Here is a 19,963-nt window from a genome sequence, read left to right as displayed (position 1 = left end):
TCTGAATATGTGAGCTGCTTTTATAGCCTGTCTGCATCTAACTTGACTATGCATGCCCAGGCATGCTTGGATTGACCAAAACAGCTTACTTTGTAGGCAAAGTACTGGTAGACTTAAAATATAACAGGAAATCACAAAAATAGCTGATATCTAAACAACAGTACATGTTTGAAAAATTTAAGGTGATTTTAGTGACCATCAGCTCAAAATTCATAAAATTCATTTTTGAATGTATGTTCAGGAAGCAAAATCTTTGTTGTCTAGTGTTACCATTGAAAAGGTGATGACTAGTGAAGTTGGGACACTCATGATGCTGTTAGGAAGGGATTTCTTCCGATACCACATCAAACTGAAGTTACTGATTAAAATTTTATGTTTAAACCCTTTTCAGAAGAGTTTTAATAGCAACAATTTATGTTTTATCCTGAAAATACGTCCAGTAATTTCTGACAAAGTTAGGAATGAATGGGAAAGAGAAGTTCAGATACCTTTACCAATAGAGACATGAGAGAAAATTCTCAAATTACTTAACACTTCTTCAATGTGTGCTCGACTCTTTTTCATACAGTTTAAGGTGGTTCATAGGGCCCAAGGATAAGCTAGCTCGTTTTTACTCCCATATAAACCCTATCTGTAATGGATGTAATCCTGAGGTGGCTTCCCTGAAACATATGTTTTGGTCCTGCCCTTCCCTGAAAAAATATTGGAAAGATTTTTTTGATATTATTTCAGCAATTTTTCTTATTGACCTACAACCTATTACTGCACTTTTTGGACTATGAGTTTTGGACTTATTTGCTTTAGCTTGTCATGTGATTGCATTTGTTACTTTAATAGCCAGGGCTCCATTCTACACAAATGGAAAGACGCTAAACTACCTACTAGGTTTCAGTGGATTTCCCCAAACTATAGCATGTTTAAATTTAGAAACAATAAAGTGGTGGTACTGTTGACCCTTTGGTTAAATGTAAAGAAACACGGAGGCCATTTATTCAACATTTTCATATGATGTAAGTTGATTCTTTCTGAATCTTTTTCAACATTTTTTTTGTGTGAGTGTAGAGGAGTGCAATTAACCACAAAATAATTGTTTAACTGGTGAAATATGGTCGCCCAGCTTTTGTTTTGTTTCTTTGTTATGGAGATATTTTTGTAATAAAATTTGATTCCTTTTCATTTTTGGCCTTTAAGAGATTGGGAGGCTCAGTTTACATATGTTGCTCGATGTCCGTGTTTGTACATGTTAACTGTTATTAATGCAATCCCAATTTCTTTGTATCATTCTTGTTTATTAATCTGAAACTTAATAAAAAGATTGAAATAAAAGGAAGGGATTCCAGGATTTAGGCCAAGAGGGGAAGATGGAATACTGATATGTTGCTAAGGAGGATGCAAGAGAGATTTGGGGATGGTAATGCAGATGTTGGTGCCCTTGATCCTTTATGGTTATAAACATTGCATGTTTGGAAAGTACTGTTTGGAGCTATAATTTATTTAAGAGTTGGTACACGCAGCAGTTGGTGCACATCTGTTTTCGGAGGGAATGAACATTTAGTGTGGTGATTGTGTTGCAAGTGGAGTGTATTCTATCACACTACTCACTTGTGCCTTAAAGGTAGAAAGTCTTTGGATGTCAGGTAGTGCCTTCTCTTGGAACTACAATATTAATGTGCCTGGTTCAATTGAGTTTCTGATTAATGGTAACTCCCATTAAGGGACAAAGTGATGGTAATGCCATTGATGGCTAAAATCTCTTGATTCAAATGATGATCGTCTGGTACTTTTATGATGTTACTTGGCAGATTGCTGTCGGCCAAAAGATACACAAGCCTGAAAACCAGCACCTCTAGGTTCAAGAACAGTTTCTTTCCAGTAGCTATCGGACTCTTGAACCTCTCCTTGGTTCTCTAATCACGGAATGTCTTGACTATTGCAAGTCACTTTTTCTTTTGCACTAGGATTATTGTGAATGTTTTTAGCCATCTTATATATTTATTATCTCTTTTAATTTCAATTAGTTCTCTATTATAGTTTTTCTTTACAACTACCTATTCAGCTACAGCAAGTAAGAATTTCATTCCACATGTACATTGTGCATGTAACTAGATCTTGCTCTGTACAGGCGTGGGCGGATTCATTGATCTTATGGGCAGAAGATCATTGATGAGGCAATTTATGAATGACCTAGGGACACTACCCTGAAGTGATGTCGTGCAGCTGGGATGATCAGCCTTCAAATGACACAGACGACTCTCTTCATGGCAAATGATGCACACATAACATTGGTGTGTTGACCACTTCATGCCTATTGAACTAATTTTTCACTTGGGCTCCTTGATGTCAAAGTCAGCCACTGTCTGCTCACTTCTGAACTTCAGGTCTTTACATCAGGACTGTGAAGAATTCTTGACCCAAGTGGTCCTTGCCAAACCCAAACTGGGTGGATATCAGTGAATTTGACCCATTTGACATCATTGACAATAACATGTCACAGAATGAGAACTTTGCTGGAATAGATTTGTCTTATTTTTGAAACGGCAGGGCAGTTTTCTTTACAGTGTGGTCGATGCTACCATGTGAAGGTGCCGGGAATAGAGTGGCAAGAGGTGCATTTAGTTCTGGAGCATAAAACTTCAGCACGACAGCTTTGATCCTGTCGTTTTAGTTGTGACTTGGCATTTCATGATATCTTAAAGAGTGAGTCAATTTGGCTGAAGATTAGCTTCTTTTATTTCATTGCTCATTTTTTGTCATGAACTATCATTAGGAAAATAAGTATTCACTTTTCATGCATATCATAACATGCCAGGCCATTTTAGAGGAGATTTTTAACATATTGCCGTGGGTCTGGTGTCACATACAGGAGAGGCTTGAGGAGAATGGCTGATAGTGGTCATCTATATGAAGTCTAGCTGTTTTAAAATTATTAATTTGAAATCAAATTCCATGACTTTTGTGATAGTTTATCTCTAGTCTCTAAATTGTTAGTTCAGAGTTCTGACTTCCACTGAGCTTCCTCATAATCAAGGTGTTGTGATGCACCTTCTTCAGTTGTCTTCAGCAGTAGCCTTGCTATCAGTAGAAACTGCAGATAAATCTCTCCACTGTCAGGCTTAATTACTTAATATTTATAACCTACTGAGGTACTAAATTATGGTGTAAATGCTGACTGAAGTTTTAAAACATCCAAATTGATACTCCAGCAATTATGCTGAGCCAATTCTGTAATGGTTTCAGCATCCAGCTCACTTGACTTCCATTCTATCACTTGTCATTGTATAAGTTCTCATACAAATTCATACCAAGTAATTATAGTTAAAACTCCATTAATCTGGCATACTGGGGACGTGGCAGAGACTTGCAGAGTTACTGGACTATTGGATGTTTTAAAATTAGTATCCAATGTGCTTTCAATTTACTTTGACAAGTTGCACAGCAGTACACAGGCAAAACTGGTAGGTTTAAAGGGGCCACAGGTAAAGGAGTCCAAGTAAGTTTCAAGTGTGGAGGTAAAATAAAATGGGAGTTTGAAAAGCATATAAGACGCAGACATTACAGGGAGGGCAGGAAACTAGTGAATTTCAATGGGGAGCAGGAAATGGAGAGGTGAAAGAGAGCACGGGAAACTGGACCCTGGTGAGGTTAAAGAAAGCACGGGAAACTGGGCCCCGTGAGTTTAGAGAGAGTGGGAAACTGGGCCGCGTGAGTTTAGAGCACGGGAAACTGGGCCCTGGTGAGGTTAAAGAGAGCATGGGAAACTGGGCCCTGGTGAGGTTAAAGAGAGCATGGGAAACTGGGCCCCGTGAGTTTAGAGAGAGTGGGAAACTGGGCCGCGTGTTTAGAGAGCACGGGAAACTGGGTCCTGGTGAGGTTAAAGAGAGCATGGAAAACTGGGCCCTGGTGAGGTTAAAGAGAGCACGGGAAACTGGGCCCTGGTGAGGTTAAAGAGAGCACGGGAAACTGGGCCCTAGTGAGGTTAAAGAGAGTACGGGAAACTGGGCCCCATGAGTTTAGAGAGAGTGGGAAACTGGGTCACGTGAGTTTAGAGAGCATGGGAAACTGGGCCTTGGTGAGGTTAAAAAGAGCGTGGAAAACTGGGCCCTAATGAGGTTAAAGAGAGCATGGAAAACTGGGCCCTGGTGAGGTTAAAGAGAGCACAGGAAACTGGGCCCTGCTGAGGTTAAAGAGAGCATGAAAAACTGGGCCCTGCTGAGGTTAAAGAGAACATGGGAAACTGGGCCACTTGAGGTTAAAGAGAGCACAGGAAACTGGGCCCCAATGCCTTTAAAGCAAACATGGGAAACAGGAGCCAGGTGAGCCAGATACCAATCCACCAGAATTTTTGAACAAATAGCAGATTATCTGAGTTTTACTGTAATTAGAATAATGCTGGTAAAATGTTTCACAAATTATAATGTGGAATGGACCAAAATTAAAAAGTGGATATATTTTAAATAAGAACTTACAACAAAAGTATGTTGTTTCCAAGGTTATTTTTTTGAAATGAAACATGAGAGAATTTTGAAACCTACTCTGGACAAGAAATGGGAAGTATTTGAAACAAGTATGTCCCAAGATGTTAGAGAGAAACAAATCATTAAAATCCTGCCCATCTACTGAAAACCATCACAGCTTGTGCTCCTGTGTTACTGTGGAGGGGGCTTCAGACCCTTATTCTCAGGCAGACATGTAGCTGCTAGATATTTTACAGTACAGACTCCATTCTGATTGTTAAATACTGGATACACAAGCGAGAAGGGGAGTAAGAATGTTTTATATCCAGCCCCTTGATACACGATAAAATCTGAAGCGAAGTACTCATTTTTAACATGACTGTAGAAAATCTACATATTTCTCTTTCTTCCATCCATCATACATGAGAATTGCTAATAGAAAAGCAGAGATTGATGACTTTCTGACAATTGCCATGGTTACTGTTCAGATTGAATCAGATTCACTCAAAACAATTTTGCACCTCTCCAATGGCACACTTACATACACCATTGTCCATGATATGATGGATACAAAATTCACTTTGGGGATGCAGTCTTGATGATAATGAATATTAGCTAATAATCAAATTTGTGATTTATTATTTGATTTGTCAATACTATGGGATCTACATTTTCTATAGAGCATTTTTAGCATTTTTTTAACTATAGATAAAATCTATTCTCTTATTAAACAATTTTATAATAAAAATCTCTTATTAAATCTATTCTCATATTGTGTCCAATACAAAATTCAGCACTGGTGAATGTAGAATTTGGTCACTTTACAAAAATGAAGTCTGATAGGAATGAAGGTAATGCTGTGTTGTGGACACACTCTCACAGCCAATTAATTTTCTTAATTTTCATTCAGTAATAAAACAACTGGACATACATGGATATGTTAATTATGCTCTATAATGTACTTGGAATCGTTTAAGATGAGATTATTGATTTGTTTTCCCCTGAGTTTTAAGTGGTAACATTCAGTATTGTATCAATGTTATTCAAGTGATTACATTTTCAAGGATTTATTGCTGGAATTCTTTCATTAGTGGCAAGTATAATCCCACCTGTCTGACTTTGTTCCACATCCATTGGATAATCTTAGCATATCCTCTCTTTAAGTGAAATTCTTGAATAATTGGTAGTTTAATTGTCCACTTAATAATGAGGATTTTTCTCCTTGGCTATCAAATGCTACTTATCTGGTACTGCTGGTCTGCCCTCTTTAGTGTTTTTGGTACAATGCATAGTGCATTTGGCTTCAATATTTTGTGTTAAATTTTACTTTAGGATTGAGGTCAAATATCCCAGTTCACAGTAATTGCATCATCACCCAATAAAATTATCGATGCATTTCATGATGCCATGTTATGATTTTCTTTTTGAAATGCAAAATTCTGCCAACCATAAATCATGTTGCTAGATTGCATTTGAATGTGTGGCTCATATTTATTTTATTATGATTTCAGAGCATGTAACCTCTAATGCCAGTGACAGTGAAAGTAGTTACCGTAAGTTGTTTCTTGTGTGCTCTTTCTCTTTGAATTCACCCTTTCATTACAGATCCTTTGTGGAACATTCCGTGTCACTGCCCAATATACTACATGTTTTATAACCTTCCAAAAAAGAAGTTATTCATATATGGCTATTGTGTATTACCATGCAGCATTTGATTTTTTTTTAATATATAAAAAGTATAATTTTATGAAAATTAAGTTTACCACAATTCATGGATATCTTGTTCAGAGATTTCATTTTGTACTTTGAGGGGGAAGTAACTAAATTTTCTTCTTGAGACTGTACTTACTTTTTGCTGTTTAAGGTTTGCTATTATAAATAACAACTTTCGTATTGTCAAAATTATGAAACCATTAATCTCCTCAAATCCTTCACAGGAGTATAAACAAAACAAAAGTTGCAACTATAAGCCATAGATGGAGAAATTACAATGAATGGCAAAAACCAGTCACTGAGATATCGCGGCATCTTAAAAAGAAATGAGAAGCAGCAAATGTGGAGAGAGTTCAGGAGTGAATATTACCGTATTTTCACTTGTATAACGTGCACATGTAAACTATGTAAAAATATTATCGTGTAGCGCACACGCATATACCATGTGGGTGTAGTATTGTGCATTCCAACTCATGAGCAATTTGCATTTACTTGGCACAGCAGACAGTGCACATTCCATAGTCCCACTATCTGCCACAGTTAATCTTCTATGAATTACAACCCATTCAAATTCCCTCAGAGGTGTCAATCCCTCATTATATAGATGATATCCTACTGCAAGGTCCGTCTGAGACCGTTGTCACAGAGGCAATTATATGTTAATCTCCCTCAGGGGACAGATCTGGACAACTAACCAGAATATCACACCCTAACCAGAATATCCTGTTTTGTGGAATACCATGGAACCTGGGCCAAGAGGCCAAGACGACCAAGATCAAAATTTTGTATATACCCAATTCCCACATTTGTCTGTAAATTGTACACACAAGTTTCATTGGCGCCATTACTTTCCCATGCTCATTATAAATTGTGTGCACTGTTTATTGCCCGCTATAAATTGTGCGCGTTTTATTGCTGCTGCTCCTTTCCCACACCATAATAAATTGTGTGTTTTGTTTAATTGCAACTATTACTGTGCTTGTTGATTATTTCCGCTGCGACTTTCCTATAAATTGTGCGCCTTGTTTCAACAAGTAAAATAATTCTTGTATAGTGCGCACGCATATAATGCGTGGTGGGTTACTCGGGGTTTTACGCACGTTATATGGGTAAAAATACGGTAACTCAACCTGCCTGAGTAACATTGACAATTTGAGAACTTGCTCCTGTAACCATTTCCCTTTTAAAAGTATTGATGACATGGTACTAGTATTCCTGTCAGTGTCTATATTTTATCTGGCTAAGATGTATAAGCTTTGTCCAGCGTTGGACTTTTTTTTCAGAATATTGTTCATATTTTTTGGGTATATCTATTTTATCAAGTTGAAGTTTGCTGTGATTTGACATCCCTTGTTGAGGTTTTATTTTTTCCAAATCCCATGTCACTAAGTAAGTTCAGTGTTAACACTTGGTGTTTTTTGAAAAAAATATTAAATTGAATTTTGAGAGAGAAAAAAAAGAGAGAATGAGAAAGAGAACATAATGAAAATCAGGAATTCTAATATGTTGCCAAGTCAATCGTTTAAGATTTGTGGGAATCTATCTGTTGAAATTGGTTAGTATTAAATTACTCAATGCAATAATCACATAAATAAGAATGTTAATGTTTCTGTATTAACATCTTATCCTTCCAATAAATCCCTCTGTCTATATTAGTGATACTTACTGAGTTTTTTAGCTACTATGATTACACTCTCCTATTAGAGGTGCCTCATTGTTGCTGTTAACAATAGTAGCCTGATGATTTATTATTGTAAGTGTGAAGTTAAGAAACTGGTAGATTAAGCAGATTATTTTACTGAAAGGGCTGAATTGTCATTAGCTTACGACATTTGGTTTTGCCTTCCAAGTGCAGTGCCACAGGAGAGTGACAAAGTGCATTAAATCTGTCCTCAAAAAGAACTGACACCTTCTTATTCAATGGGAATCTTTTTCATCAAGAATTTTTATTTCTGGTATTCATCTCTTCATTGAGCATTTGATCACATTAAAATTCTTGAGGAGGGAAGTTTTTGCTTGGTGAAATCAAAAACAAGATTCTTTATTCAATATTGTGGTTCTGGGAAAGAAAGTAGAGTGGATTGATAGGAAAAAGATAATCCACAGGACATCACTTTAGAAAGTATATATAAAAGAAACTGGTGAAATCATAGATCCAAATAATAGTGTTGGTAAATCAGAGTCGTTAGATGCAAAAATCTGTTCAAATTAAATCCACTTGAATGATTGAGCATTTGCTTCACTACATCAGAGCCAAGCAAGATTTTATTCCTTTGTGGGCTAATTTATCACTGGAATTAGAACTTAATGTATTTGAGAGCCATCTCACTGAAAGCACAATATCTCTTACTAAACAGCCCAAGTTGAACAAAATTCAAAAAATGCAGGACACAAGGAAAGATGAAATGAAATTTGTCTTTATTGATTTGGATTTAATGAGAAATTCATCTTCAAGGTGTAGTACTGCTGCCCTTTGTTCACAGATAATGGCTGAAGTTGAAGCTTGAGTGTTTTATTTAAAGGAGAATTATACTGTCTAACCCACCTGGAAAGTAAATAAATTGCTGCACCCAAAACAACTTGATTCACATTTGAATTCACTACCATTAAGAGCAATTATTTTCAACCACTGAATGCCAGCTAGGATATGCAGTATGTGTCAGTTCATTGGCATTCGCTGTAAAACAGTAGCCATATATGAATTATTACACTTTATTGATTCCGTGAGTGGTTGATATTAAATATGTAGAGACATTGATATGAGGAGCCAGCGCTGATGTCATTATTACAGTTTGTGATGCTTTGCACAGGTTGGTTAATGAATCAATTGAATCTCTTTCAAACTGTTTTTTTTTTGCAAATTTTACTTCTTCCTTTTTCCTTCCTGCCTTCTTCTGTTCATGACAGAAATCATGATTACAGATGAGTATGGTGAAACAAGAGGTTAATTTCAAGCCATTCTGTTTGTATCTCAGACGTGCATTGTTTCTCATCAGTCTATTTTTGCATGAAGTTCACTCTTGGTAGAATTATTTTCAAAAATTCCTTAAAACTGCATGATTTGCTTCCTTGATTTTTTTTCGCACAATGTATTCAATTTTTTTATCAACTTTTAACAATTTCTCTCCTGCTTGAAAGCAGTTAAAGTCGTACATTCATCTAGTTAATTACTTTCTGAACCTACTAATTGTTTTGTAACTCTTGAACTTGCAGATAAAGCTTTCCCTCATCACCCCTCCTCACCGCACAAGCCAATTATCTTTCTGTTTTTCTCTCCTCTGACCATACACAATGCATTTATCCTGAACAATGCATTTTAATTATAGTCACTGAGATACCAAATAACAGAAGTGGCACTGAAACATTTTGTCTCATTCAGTCTAATAACACTGAGCCAGCTAACTTGAACCATAATCGGCAACAACAACATCGAAATAACACCATACAAATCAGGAAGTTATTTATTTCAGTGCAAATTTTCCTTATTTCTGAAGAAGTAACTGCTTGCAATTTATTCTTAATCTTTTATGAAAGGTTGTGAATGTACAACTTTAATTGAATATATAACCACAAAAGCTCTTCACCTGCCATTCTAAAGTGGTCACCAAAACATGAAGTGAGCTTATGAATAATGACAGACATTGAAAGAACCTCTGCTCCAAAGTAAATTTTTTAGGTAAATTGTGTTTTTTTTTACATGTCTGTGCACCTTGACCTGCCAGATGTTTTGAGCTGGTCAAGAAAATAAAATAGAGTAAAATTTTAGAAAGGAATTGATACGGGTAGGGGTAGAAGAGAGAGAAAGAGAAGAAAATGCATGAAGATTTGGGAATTCCTCTGACCTCAGGAAGTTACATTGGCCATGATTCATCTGTGAAGTATCTACATTTTGTAGGAAGTCATTTTCATCTCACCAGTGTGAGTTTGAATGTTTACTGAGCGATTCAGACGACAGGCATTCATTATAAAAGCTGAAAGGCCTTTTCACAGATCCACTGCTCTGAGAAATGAAACTTCTTGTATTTGGTTTGCATGCAGGTAAATTGTGATCCTTGGTCCTTCCTCGTCTATCTAATTAGAGCAGTGGTTCTCAACCTTTTTCTTTCCACTCACATACCATTTTAAATAATCCCTATGACATCGGTGCTGTGTGATTGGTAAGGGATTGCTTAAGGTGGTATGTGAGTGGGAAGGGAAGATTGAGAATCACTGCTCGAGACCCAATTGTTACTGAAATATTTTGCTTGAGAAAAATTGTCATTGGCCCATTTCCTTTGGAGTTATGAAATTGTGCACATAACGAGTCAATTAGGTACGATTAAAACAGTGGTTTTCAAACTTTTTCTTTCTACCCACATCCCCCCTTAAGCAATCCCTACTCACCACAGAGCTCCGATGGCATCGGGAATACTTAAAGTGGTATGTGAGTGGAAAGAAAAAGATTGTGAACCACTGAATTAGAGCAAACTATCAACTGAAAGATGATCTGGTGTCTTAATTAATTTGAGAGTACAATCAGATCATATAAATCAGATAAATGTAAAAGGAATTTATAAATTCCAACTACAGTAAAACCCCCTGTTATCCAGAATTCAAGCAAAAAATCACAAAAAAATAATTTGTAAAAAATATAGGTTTAAAATTGACATATACCTCGCTGTTAGTTTGCCAATCACGCAACATGTAACCTCAAGCAACTGGAAAAATCACTTATCCGGCATCCACCAATCCTAATGGGTGCCAGATACCAGGGGATTTTACTGAATTTCTTAATATCTAAATTTTTGGTGGTTTGAGATGAGTGAAAGCATGTTCCTTTTAAAAAGCATATTCTTTAGTGGCAGTTGAAGTGTTCATTAAGCATTCATACCAAGCAAGGACTTGTTTTTACTATCTGACCATTGATATGTCAGTAGTTAATGTTACTGCTGTCCAACTGCTCAGTACTGTGGCATAAGAATACTTTTCCTTTGGATTTAAATCATATTTTTTGTGGTCTTTAACCTTTCATTATTATTGAAATTCCATTGAGAAATTGTAATCATAGCTCATAAGCATGGAGCAGTAAACCATTTAGACCTGTCTGTATTTTTACCACAAGTTTTAATCCTGCTCCCCTTACTTCCAATACACTTTAATTTTTCTAATTTTTTTCAAAGATCTTTGTATTTTTGAATGACCCTTTGATTCTAACCCTATCCTATTTGACTTTCCAGTTAGATACAACAGAAAGGATGCAGGTTCTCCCCCCTACTCCCAAACAGACAGAACTAGTTCCTTGGTTTTCTGAAGAGCTCTTCCTCTCCCCTTCCTAGTTTTAAGTTAACTAATGCTTTAATTAAACAACATACTATTCTCAACATGCTTTTAAAAATGTTATTTTTTTTTTGCTGGTTGATAAGGCCCAGCAATATATTTGCTGAATATTTCCAGCACTTTTTTTTTAGCTTCACAAAATAATGGATTTGGGAAAAAATGTTTTTAAGACTCCAATTAGGAAGTCAGGTTTTGTTTCTATCTTTCAACATTATTTCAGTAAGCAAGAATGCTCTACTAATTTTCCCTCATGGTTCTTTTCCCTCAAATTCCTGCTTCTGCTCCGAAATACGTTTTTTTAAATCATACTCTTGGTAGACTGTTGTTTTCATAACATTGTTTTCATTGTTAAGACTGTCTTTATATTGGCTTTTTTGGATAGGTGGTCAGGAAGATTATGTCCTCTCGTATGAACCAGTTGGCCAACAGGAGGGTAAGTAGAAAATGACACATTGATGCAACGGTCAAGAAAAAAATGAACTAATTTTGACTCTGTTTTTAACTTGTATAGATATTTGAAAACTAATTTTCTCTTTACCCAATATCATACTTTTCCTCCCACACCTCTCCCTTCTAATGCGGATGGTGTGAAATGTCATCAGTGCAGAGATTTACTCTGGGTTGTAATTAAATCCCGTAAAAAGACTTTTGGACAGCTGCTCCAAACTTCTGGCTTGTCTGACAAACGACAATATAAACCAATGTGCTTTATCCCACAGCTGAGCATTTCGAATAGATAGCAAGCTCCAAACTAAAGCACAACTTTAAAATTTGTCCTGCACTTGTGTAAGAAAAATTAAAACGCATCTTGCGTTTGCACGATAACAAATTCTTTCACCATCCCCCCCCCATCCCAAAAGCAGTGAATCACTCCTCCATTGAGGTCTCATCAGTCCAAGCTATCCAAGCATTAAGGGAATGTGTTTAATCTCACCCCATTTAACCCCCAATGATGCTTCAACCCCTAGATCTAAGCCATTGAGCCCATCATGCTCTGCCTCTGCATCTACACCCCATATTCATGGCCACGCACAGGGATATCCTCTTTACATTGAGGTGATGCCTTTTTTGAAGCTTTGCACTTCTCAAAGAAAGACTTCAGTTGGTATCTTTATGTTTCTTGCTATTCAATGGCTTTCCCTGACCAACTCTCATTCATTTCCCCAAATGTTATCTTCACACTCATTCTTAACGCTCTGTAATCCTGGCCCATCCCAGCAGTCTTCCCCCCTACTTCATCCAAGTTGATTTTCCCTTTTATTTTTACTGCGGATCACATTGCTTCCTTCCTTTTTAGCCTTTCCCCACAGATTTCCAGCCATTTCCAAACATTTCTCTGGGATTTTTCCTCAAATCCCTTAACTTTCTCATTTCTCTTTTCAAAGCTATCCTCTTTACCCTCATCTTTGCCTCCTTTCTCTAACCCGTCTCCCAATTACTGTTCTGTATGTTGAAACATACCTTAAATTCAAAGTTGTTACTTGGAGACTAAAACAGATGAGTGGGGGAAAAGGGGAGGGCTTTAACATTACGTCTGTCATGCTGAAAAGAGCTGGCTTAACTCCAAACCCAGGGTTAAGGAAATCAAGTTCCCATTGGGTATAGCAGATCATCAGTTTTACACTCAAAGCAAAAGTGATCTTAATAACAACTAGAAAAAAAGGAATTGTCTTTAACTATTGTCAAAATGTTCACCTTCATTCTGATCTGATGAACCAGATCATACAGCTGTACAAATTTGTGTGTTGCAGTCTATCTAATTTTGTTCATCTGAATTTGTGTCTTTGTTGAATAGTCCGTTACTCTCGACCAGTCATAATTCTGGGACCCATGAAAGATCGAATTAATGATGATCTAATCTCGGAGTTTCCAGACAAGTTTGGATCATGTGTTCCACGTAAGTACTTTGTCGTTTCAACTGTTCGTTTAACGGGTTCTCAAAGGGTTCCTTCCAGTCTAAATCAGCCATTCTCAAGAGGGGGCAACAGCACATTTAATGGGGGCCAGGAACTGAAATCCTTGATAAGAGGGGCTCAAGGGTATAGGGGGTAGGAGAGAAATATGGAAGAAACCAACTAAATGACTGCTTCACAGGGATGGGGGCCCCATAAAATGTAGGCAGGATCCTATAGGGGTTTAGCCAAAGAAAATGTTGAGAATGGCTGGTCAACATCTAATCCTTAAAATAGCCCTCAGCTTTTGGGTGTTTGGCAGAAATAACCTCTGCAGCACCAGAGATCATAACAGTTATCAGTCGGCTGCTAGACCTCCAGTACTCTTTCCACCTGCCACCCCATTTTTTAAGTCAAGGGTTTCCAATAGACTTAGGAGCCGATTGCCACCCAAGGCTCTCTGGAACAGAGGAAGTGCTTATGCTCTTCTAACTCCTGATAATTCTCACCAAAGCCTTCGCTGACTCTTCAAAATAGAAAAAAATTCTTTGCAGATGGAGATTATGTCAAATGCCAGGGTATTGAAAGCACTGGGGATGCCTTGCAGCTCCTGTTGGCTGGGAGTCATCACAGGTTGTCAGCAAATGGAGATTTATTTGTGGCACTCTTAAGATCTACAACATTTTTTGTGGCATTGTTTCTATTATTGCTGTTGATTTGGAGTCAGGAATGCATTAGTCTGTGGAGAGTGCCTGTCATGGCCTGCAGGTGATGGGAAAAGCAGGCAGGCCCCACCTGACTCCATCTACCCATCATCCCTCCTCAGTCCACCTATCACGTATTGGCCTTGGTCTCTTAATTCCACCCATTCAGTACCTGGCCCACCACACCTCACCTACTGACCTGTCTCAACTCTTTCCCCCTCTCTTCTCTTTAATACTGGCTATCTTCCCACTCCACTGATGCAGGGTTTTGACACAAAACATTGGCATTTCACATGAACGAGGGGGAAAGAAAGGAAAATATATCATGTGCAGGCAGCAGAAATTTAATTTAATTTAGAGGTCTGTGCCGCCCATTAACCTCCCAACCCTGCATGGGAGCAAACATGGGAAAATGTACAAACTCCTTCCAGACAGTGCCAGATTCAAACCCAGGTTGCTAGTGCAGTCATAACTCTGGCTTCTGTAATTTAATTTGGTGTCATGATTGGTGCAGGCATGTAGGCTGATGGCCTGTCCAGTGTGGGACTTTTATATTTTGATTCCTTATTCTCCCACTGATTCTGCTTGACTCTGAGTTCTCCCAGTCATTTTTTATGTACTAAATTGGCGTTCTTCCTGACCAAAACAACTATTTATTGCTCAAAAGAAGTTGCCTTACGATGATAATGGTAATTAAATAAAAATAGTTTTCAGTCTGAAGCAACTGAATGAAGGGCAGCGACATCTCTGAACACCTACAACTTCATGAATATGAAAATTTCACACCCATAAACATTCATGCTTTTTTTTTGAAGACTTTATTTAAAATTTTATAACATGAATACAATAGAGAATTACATTTAAAGAAAAATGTGAAAAAAATAAAATAAAAAAAAACATTCATGCTTAACATGGTATGAATTATAACCATTTCACCTCTGGGTTCAAACCAGCCCAACCTAATTCTTGTAACATTTCTTTCTTTTTAGACGTACAACACGGTAACAGGCCATTTTGACCCACGACTCCATGTCACCCAATTTTCACCCCATTAACCCTCAACCCCTGAAACGTTTTAAATGGTGGGAGGAAACTGGAGCCCCTGGGGAAACCGCACGCAGACACAGGGAGAACATACAAACTCCTTACAGTGGGACTCAAACACTGATGTGGTCCCAATTGCTCGCACTGTAAAGGTGTTGCGCTAACCACTACGGCAAGCTCGCCAATCTGCTTATTAAGAAAGAAAGTAGTCTGATGGCAATGTTTTGCTCTCTCCAGACACAACCAGGCCAAAGCGAGATTACGAAGTTGACGGTCGAGACTATCATTTTGTCACATCCAGGGAACAAATGGAGAAAGACATTCAAGATCACAAATTTATTGAAGCTGGACAGTACAACAATCATCTATACGGCACCAGTGTGCAGTCTGTGAGAGAAGTAGCAGAAAAGGTAACGCATCCACATCCATGTCTTTAACATAAATCTGTTGAATATTACATTCTAAGTCAAAGTCACTCATTTTACAGCATATGGTTCATGAGGGCATTATATTTGGCTGAGGGCTGTTGGTATTATTGTTGTATGTTCCTTCAGAACAAAATGCTGAAAATATTTTCAATCATACATGTTCACTTTTGACCACTTAGCCTACATGTCCATGTCAAAATCAACAATTTGATCATTTTTACCTGTAACTGGTACCTGAAATTTATTTGACTAAATTTGGATTAAAAAAAAGACCTGTGGACCTATTGATATAAACAAAATGGAAGACAGAAATGAAGATTTTTTTTTCTAATATGCATATAATTTTGTAAATTTATTCCTGTTATAAATACTTAAAGGCTCCTTTTACATCCACTTTAGGGTAAACATTGTATTCTGGATGTGTCAGGAAATGCTATTAAAAGGCTTCAAATAGCCCAGTTGTACCCAATTGCGATCTTCATCAAACCAAAATCAGTTGAAAATATCATGTAAGTATAAAATGCAGACTTAACACAATTTTCCTTTTGGATCTGGGAATTAAGGGTGAAATAGATCTTGCGATATATATTTCTTTTTGTATCAGGAATCCCATCTTCAGGCCTGAATAGTTAATATATTTTTTTCTGATCAGTTTCTACCTTTTTCAAAGAGTGAACTTAAGCATTTCTCTTTACTACCTAGGGAAATGAATAAGCGTCTAACAGCAGATCAAGCAAGGAAAACATTTGACAGAGCCACAAAACTTGAACTGGAATTTACTGAACACTTCACAAGTTAGTATCCCATTGTTTGCTGTTAAATAAAGATGAGTTTACAAGTTATACTTGTTACAGCTATTATCCCTTGACAAAAATCTAAATCTTTATAAACAAGTTATTAGGAGACATGGATGAAAATCAACAAGGATATCACATGATAGTTTGTCCCTTGTTAATCACATCTAGCTGAGATTCTTCACAACATGACCAGTTATAACTTGTGTTTCCTGTTTTAGCACTTGGTTCTTAGCTTTGAGTTGTGGTGTTACAGCAAAACTATTTGTGGGAATTGACATAGGAAGGTGCCTTTCATTGCTTCAGTTTGAATTGGATGCTTTTTTAACTACTAGAGACAAAAAGGACCATGTTCTCTCCATTGATGCAGAGAAATGAAATGTCCCCTTGTTCTGTGATTTAGTGAGATTGTTGGCCAGATGGTCTGACTGCCAACATTAATCTGATTTGGATGCAGAGAGATCACAAGCTAAACGAACAGGTCTGCTGTGGAAATCCACCCTGAGCTAAACTGTTCTCACTTTTAGTTCCAATTTCCTGCCTTTCCCCATATCCCTTGACACCTTGACTAATTAGATACCTGTTAATCTCCCATTTAAACTCCTCCAATGACTGCCACATACAGCTGTGGAGGCAATCGAATTCCACAAATCCACGACCCTTTGGTTAAAGAAATTTCTCCCTCATCTCAATTTTAAATGGGTACTTTCTAATTCTAAGACCATACCCTTTTGCCTGAATTCACCACCAAGGGAAACATCCTATTCACATCTCACAGTCCAATCCTTTCAACATTCAATATGTTTCTGTAAGATCTCTTCTCATTCTTCTATTCTCCTACAGTCTAAGAGCCTCTAAACCAGGTTTCTCTAACATATGAGGCATGTTTAGAGCAGTGGTTCTAACCTTTTTCTTTCCATTCACCTACCTCTTTAAGTAATCCCTATGCTCTGTGATTAGTATGGGATTTCTTGATTTGGTATGTGAGTGGGAAGGGAAGGTTGAGAATCACTGCTCTAGACCCAATTGTTACTGAAATATTTTGCCTCAGAAAAATTGTCATTGAAACCGTGCAAATACCGAGTCAATTAGGTACGATTAAAACAGTGGTTTTCAAACTTTTTCTTTCCACCCACATACCACCTTACTAATCACAGAGCACCTATGGCATAGGGAATACTTGAGTGGAAAGAAAAAGGTTGAGAACCACTGCTCTAAACATTCCTCATTCCAGGAGCCATCCTGGTAAATCTTCTCCGTACTCTCTCCAACATTATTACAGCCTTTCTAGATGGGGGCCCAAAACTACACACAGTTGTCTAAATGAAGTCTCACCAGTTCCCCATAGAGCCTCATCAACACCTCTTTACTCTTATACACTATTCTTCCTGAAATGAATGCCAACATAGCATTCACTTGTTTTTTTTTTTACTGCCAATCCAACCTGGTGGTTAACTTTTAGGTTATGCTGCAAAGTCCCTTTGCACTTCCGAATTTTGAATTTTCTCCCCATCCAAATAATAATCTGTGTTTATTTCCTCTTCCAAAATGTACAACCGTACATTTCTCAACATTGTATCTCATTTGCCCTTTCTTTGCCCACTCTGCCAAGCTGTTCAAGTCTCTCGGCACCTTTTCAGTTTCTTCAACACTTCCTACTTCACCACCTGTCTTGGTGTCATCTGCAGACTTCACCACAAAAATCATTCAATCTATAATCTAAGTCAATATACATTGTAAAAAGAAACGACCTAACACCAACCCTTGCAGAACACCACTAGTAACCAGCAATCAACCAGAACAGGATCCCTTTATTCCCACCCTTTGCTTTCTGCCTATCAGCCAATGCTTCACTCAATCTAGTATCTTTCCTGGAATTCTATGGGCTCTCTTCTTATTAAGCAGCCTTTTATGCGGCACCTTATCGAAGGTCTTTTGAAAATCCAAATGCACAACATCCACAGCCTCTCCCTTGTCCATCCTACTTGAGATTTCCTCAAAGAATTCCAATAGGTTGGCCAGGTAGGATCTTCCCTTCATTAACCCATGCTGGCTTGGACCTAACATGCCATGCACTATAGGTATTTCATAGCCTCATCTTTTAGGATTGACTCCAATAACTCCCCAACAACCAACATCAGACTAATAGGCCTATAATTTCCTTTTTTTCTGCCTCTGCCCTTTCTTAAACAGCGGAACTACATTTGTGACTTCCCAATCCTCTGGAACCATGCCAGAGGCTATTGATTTCTGGAAAATTAATTCCAATGGCTTCACAATCTCCAAAGCCACCTCCTTCAGAACCTGTGGGTGTACCTCATCTGGTCTGGGAGACCAGTCAAGTTCTGCTCTTCCACCTTTCCATCTAGCTTACTTTTCCAGTCAACATGACAGTTCCTCTCTCATAGCTCAGTAATTTTCTTTGTTCCATTGAAATATTGACACATCTTATATCAGCTTTTCCTTTTTATATTTGAAACTGAATTCAGTCATATTGTGGTCACTACTTCCTAAGGGTTTAATTACCTTTAATCCCTAATCACCTCCAGTTCATGACACATCACCTAATCCAAAACCACTGGTCTCCTGGTAGGCTTATCGACAAACTGTTCCAAAAGACAACCCATATGGATTCTACCCCATCTGACCCTGTGTTCCTTCTTTACAGTGATTCAATATCATTGCTTACCATCAGGGTCACAGCATCCCTTCTACCTATCTGCCTTGTAGCCTTGGATATTCAGCTCCCAATCACATTCATCATTAAGTCATGTCTCAGTTATGGCAACAATGTCATATCTTTCAATGTGTAACTGTCCAACAAGGTCCTCTACTTTATTCCTAATGTTCCATGCATTCAAGTACAGTACTCTTAAACCAGTATCTATTACCAATTTGGCTTTCTTTCAATTGTACTGTAAATGATCCTGTCCCTTTACCTGCCTGTCTTCTTTGCTTGCACATTACATTTGACTTTTTTCTAACTTCCTCTTTCTCAACCCTAACTCCCTGATCGGATTCTGATTCCCACCCCCCTGCCAAAGCCTCCCCCACTGCTCTAGCAAAGCTGCCTGCCAGGATATTTGTCCCCCTCCAGTTCAGGTGCAGCCCATCCTTTTCCCCAGAAATCTGAACCCACTGACCCTGTTAAACTGACCATCTCAACCCGAGAGGTATCTGACAGAACAAGCCTTCAGTGGAGATTTCTGCAGCCCTGCCCTGGAATCTCCTGATCACCTTTTGAAAGCTCACCAAAGTCAAAGGCATTTTAAACATTATTTAAATATTTTTGTCTATCTGGAAATAAATAGGTTCAATTTAAAAAAAAACGAAATTCTGAGAAATTAAAAAGATTTTGGTAAATAAAGAAAAAAAATAGCTACCTACCTCCACTTACCCTTTTATTCAAGGTCAGTAACAACATTCAAATGAATAAGGTCATGCTCCTCATGTAAAGCTGAGGAGATGGATGCGAAGGCATTCATCCCCTTTATCTGATATCTGTGCTCCACTGTTGGTTTTGGCAATGATTCAGTAGTAAAGTGGAAGGTCAGATGCACTGACATTTGACCTGTGGCTTGAGATTGGATGTAGAGCCCGAATTGTGTGCAAAAATTA

The 19,963-nt window shown here is 37.8% G+C and overlaps 1 protein-coding gene across 7 annotated transcripts in view; it reads left to right on the top strand.

Annotated features, from left to right (window-relative positions):
- Positions 1-19,963, top strand: part of LOC138742607 (disks large homolog 1) — a 215,464-nt gene that overhangs the window by 190,933 nt on the left and 4,568 nt on the right. For all 7 annotated transcript variants that reach the window (XM_069897250.1, XM_069897254.1, XM_069897252.1 and 4 more), the window contains 6 exons: positions 5,966-6,007; positions 11,866-11,916; positions 13,279-13,380; positions 15,361-15,533; positions 15,951-16,060; positions 16,254-16,345. In XM_069897250.1, coding sequence (XP_069753351.1) covers positions 5,966-6,007; positions 11,866-11,916; positions 13,279-13,380; positions 15,361-15,533; positions 15,951-16,060; positions 16,254-16,345 — 570 coding nt within the window. The remainder of the gene's footprint in view (positions 1-5,965; positions 6,008-11,865; positions 11,917-13,278; positions 13,381-15,360; positions 15,534-15,950; positions 16,061-16,253; positions 16,346-19,963) is intronic.

The sequence above is a fragment of the Narcine bancroftii genome, chromosome 9, assembly GCF_036971445.1.
Source record: "Narcine bancroftii isolate sNarBan1 chromosome 9, sNarBan1.hap1, whole genome shotgun sequence".
Taxonomy (NCBI): domain Eukaryota; kingdom Metazoa; phylum Chordata; class Chondrichthyes; order Torpediniformes; family Narcinidae; genus Narcine; species Narcine bancroftii.
Note: the sequence above shows the minus strand (reverse complement) of the source record. Positions and strands in the feature narration are given on the sequence as shown.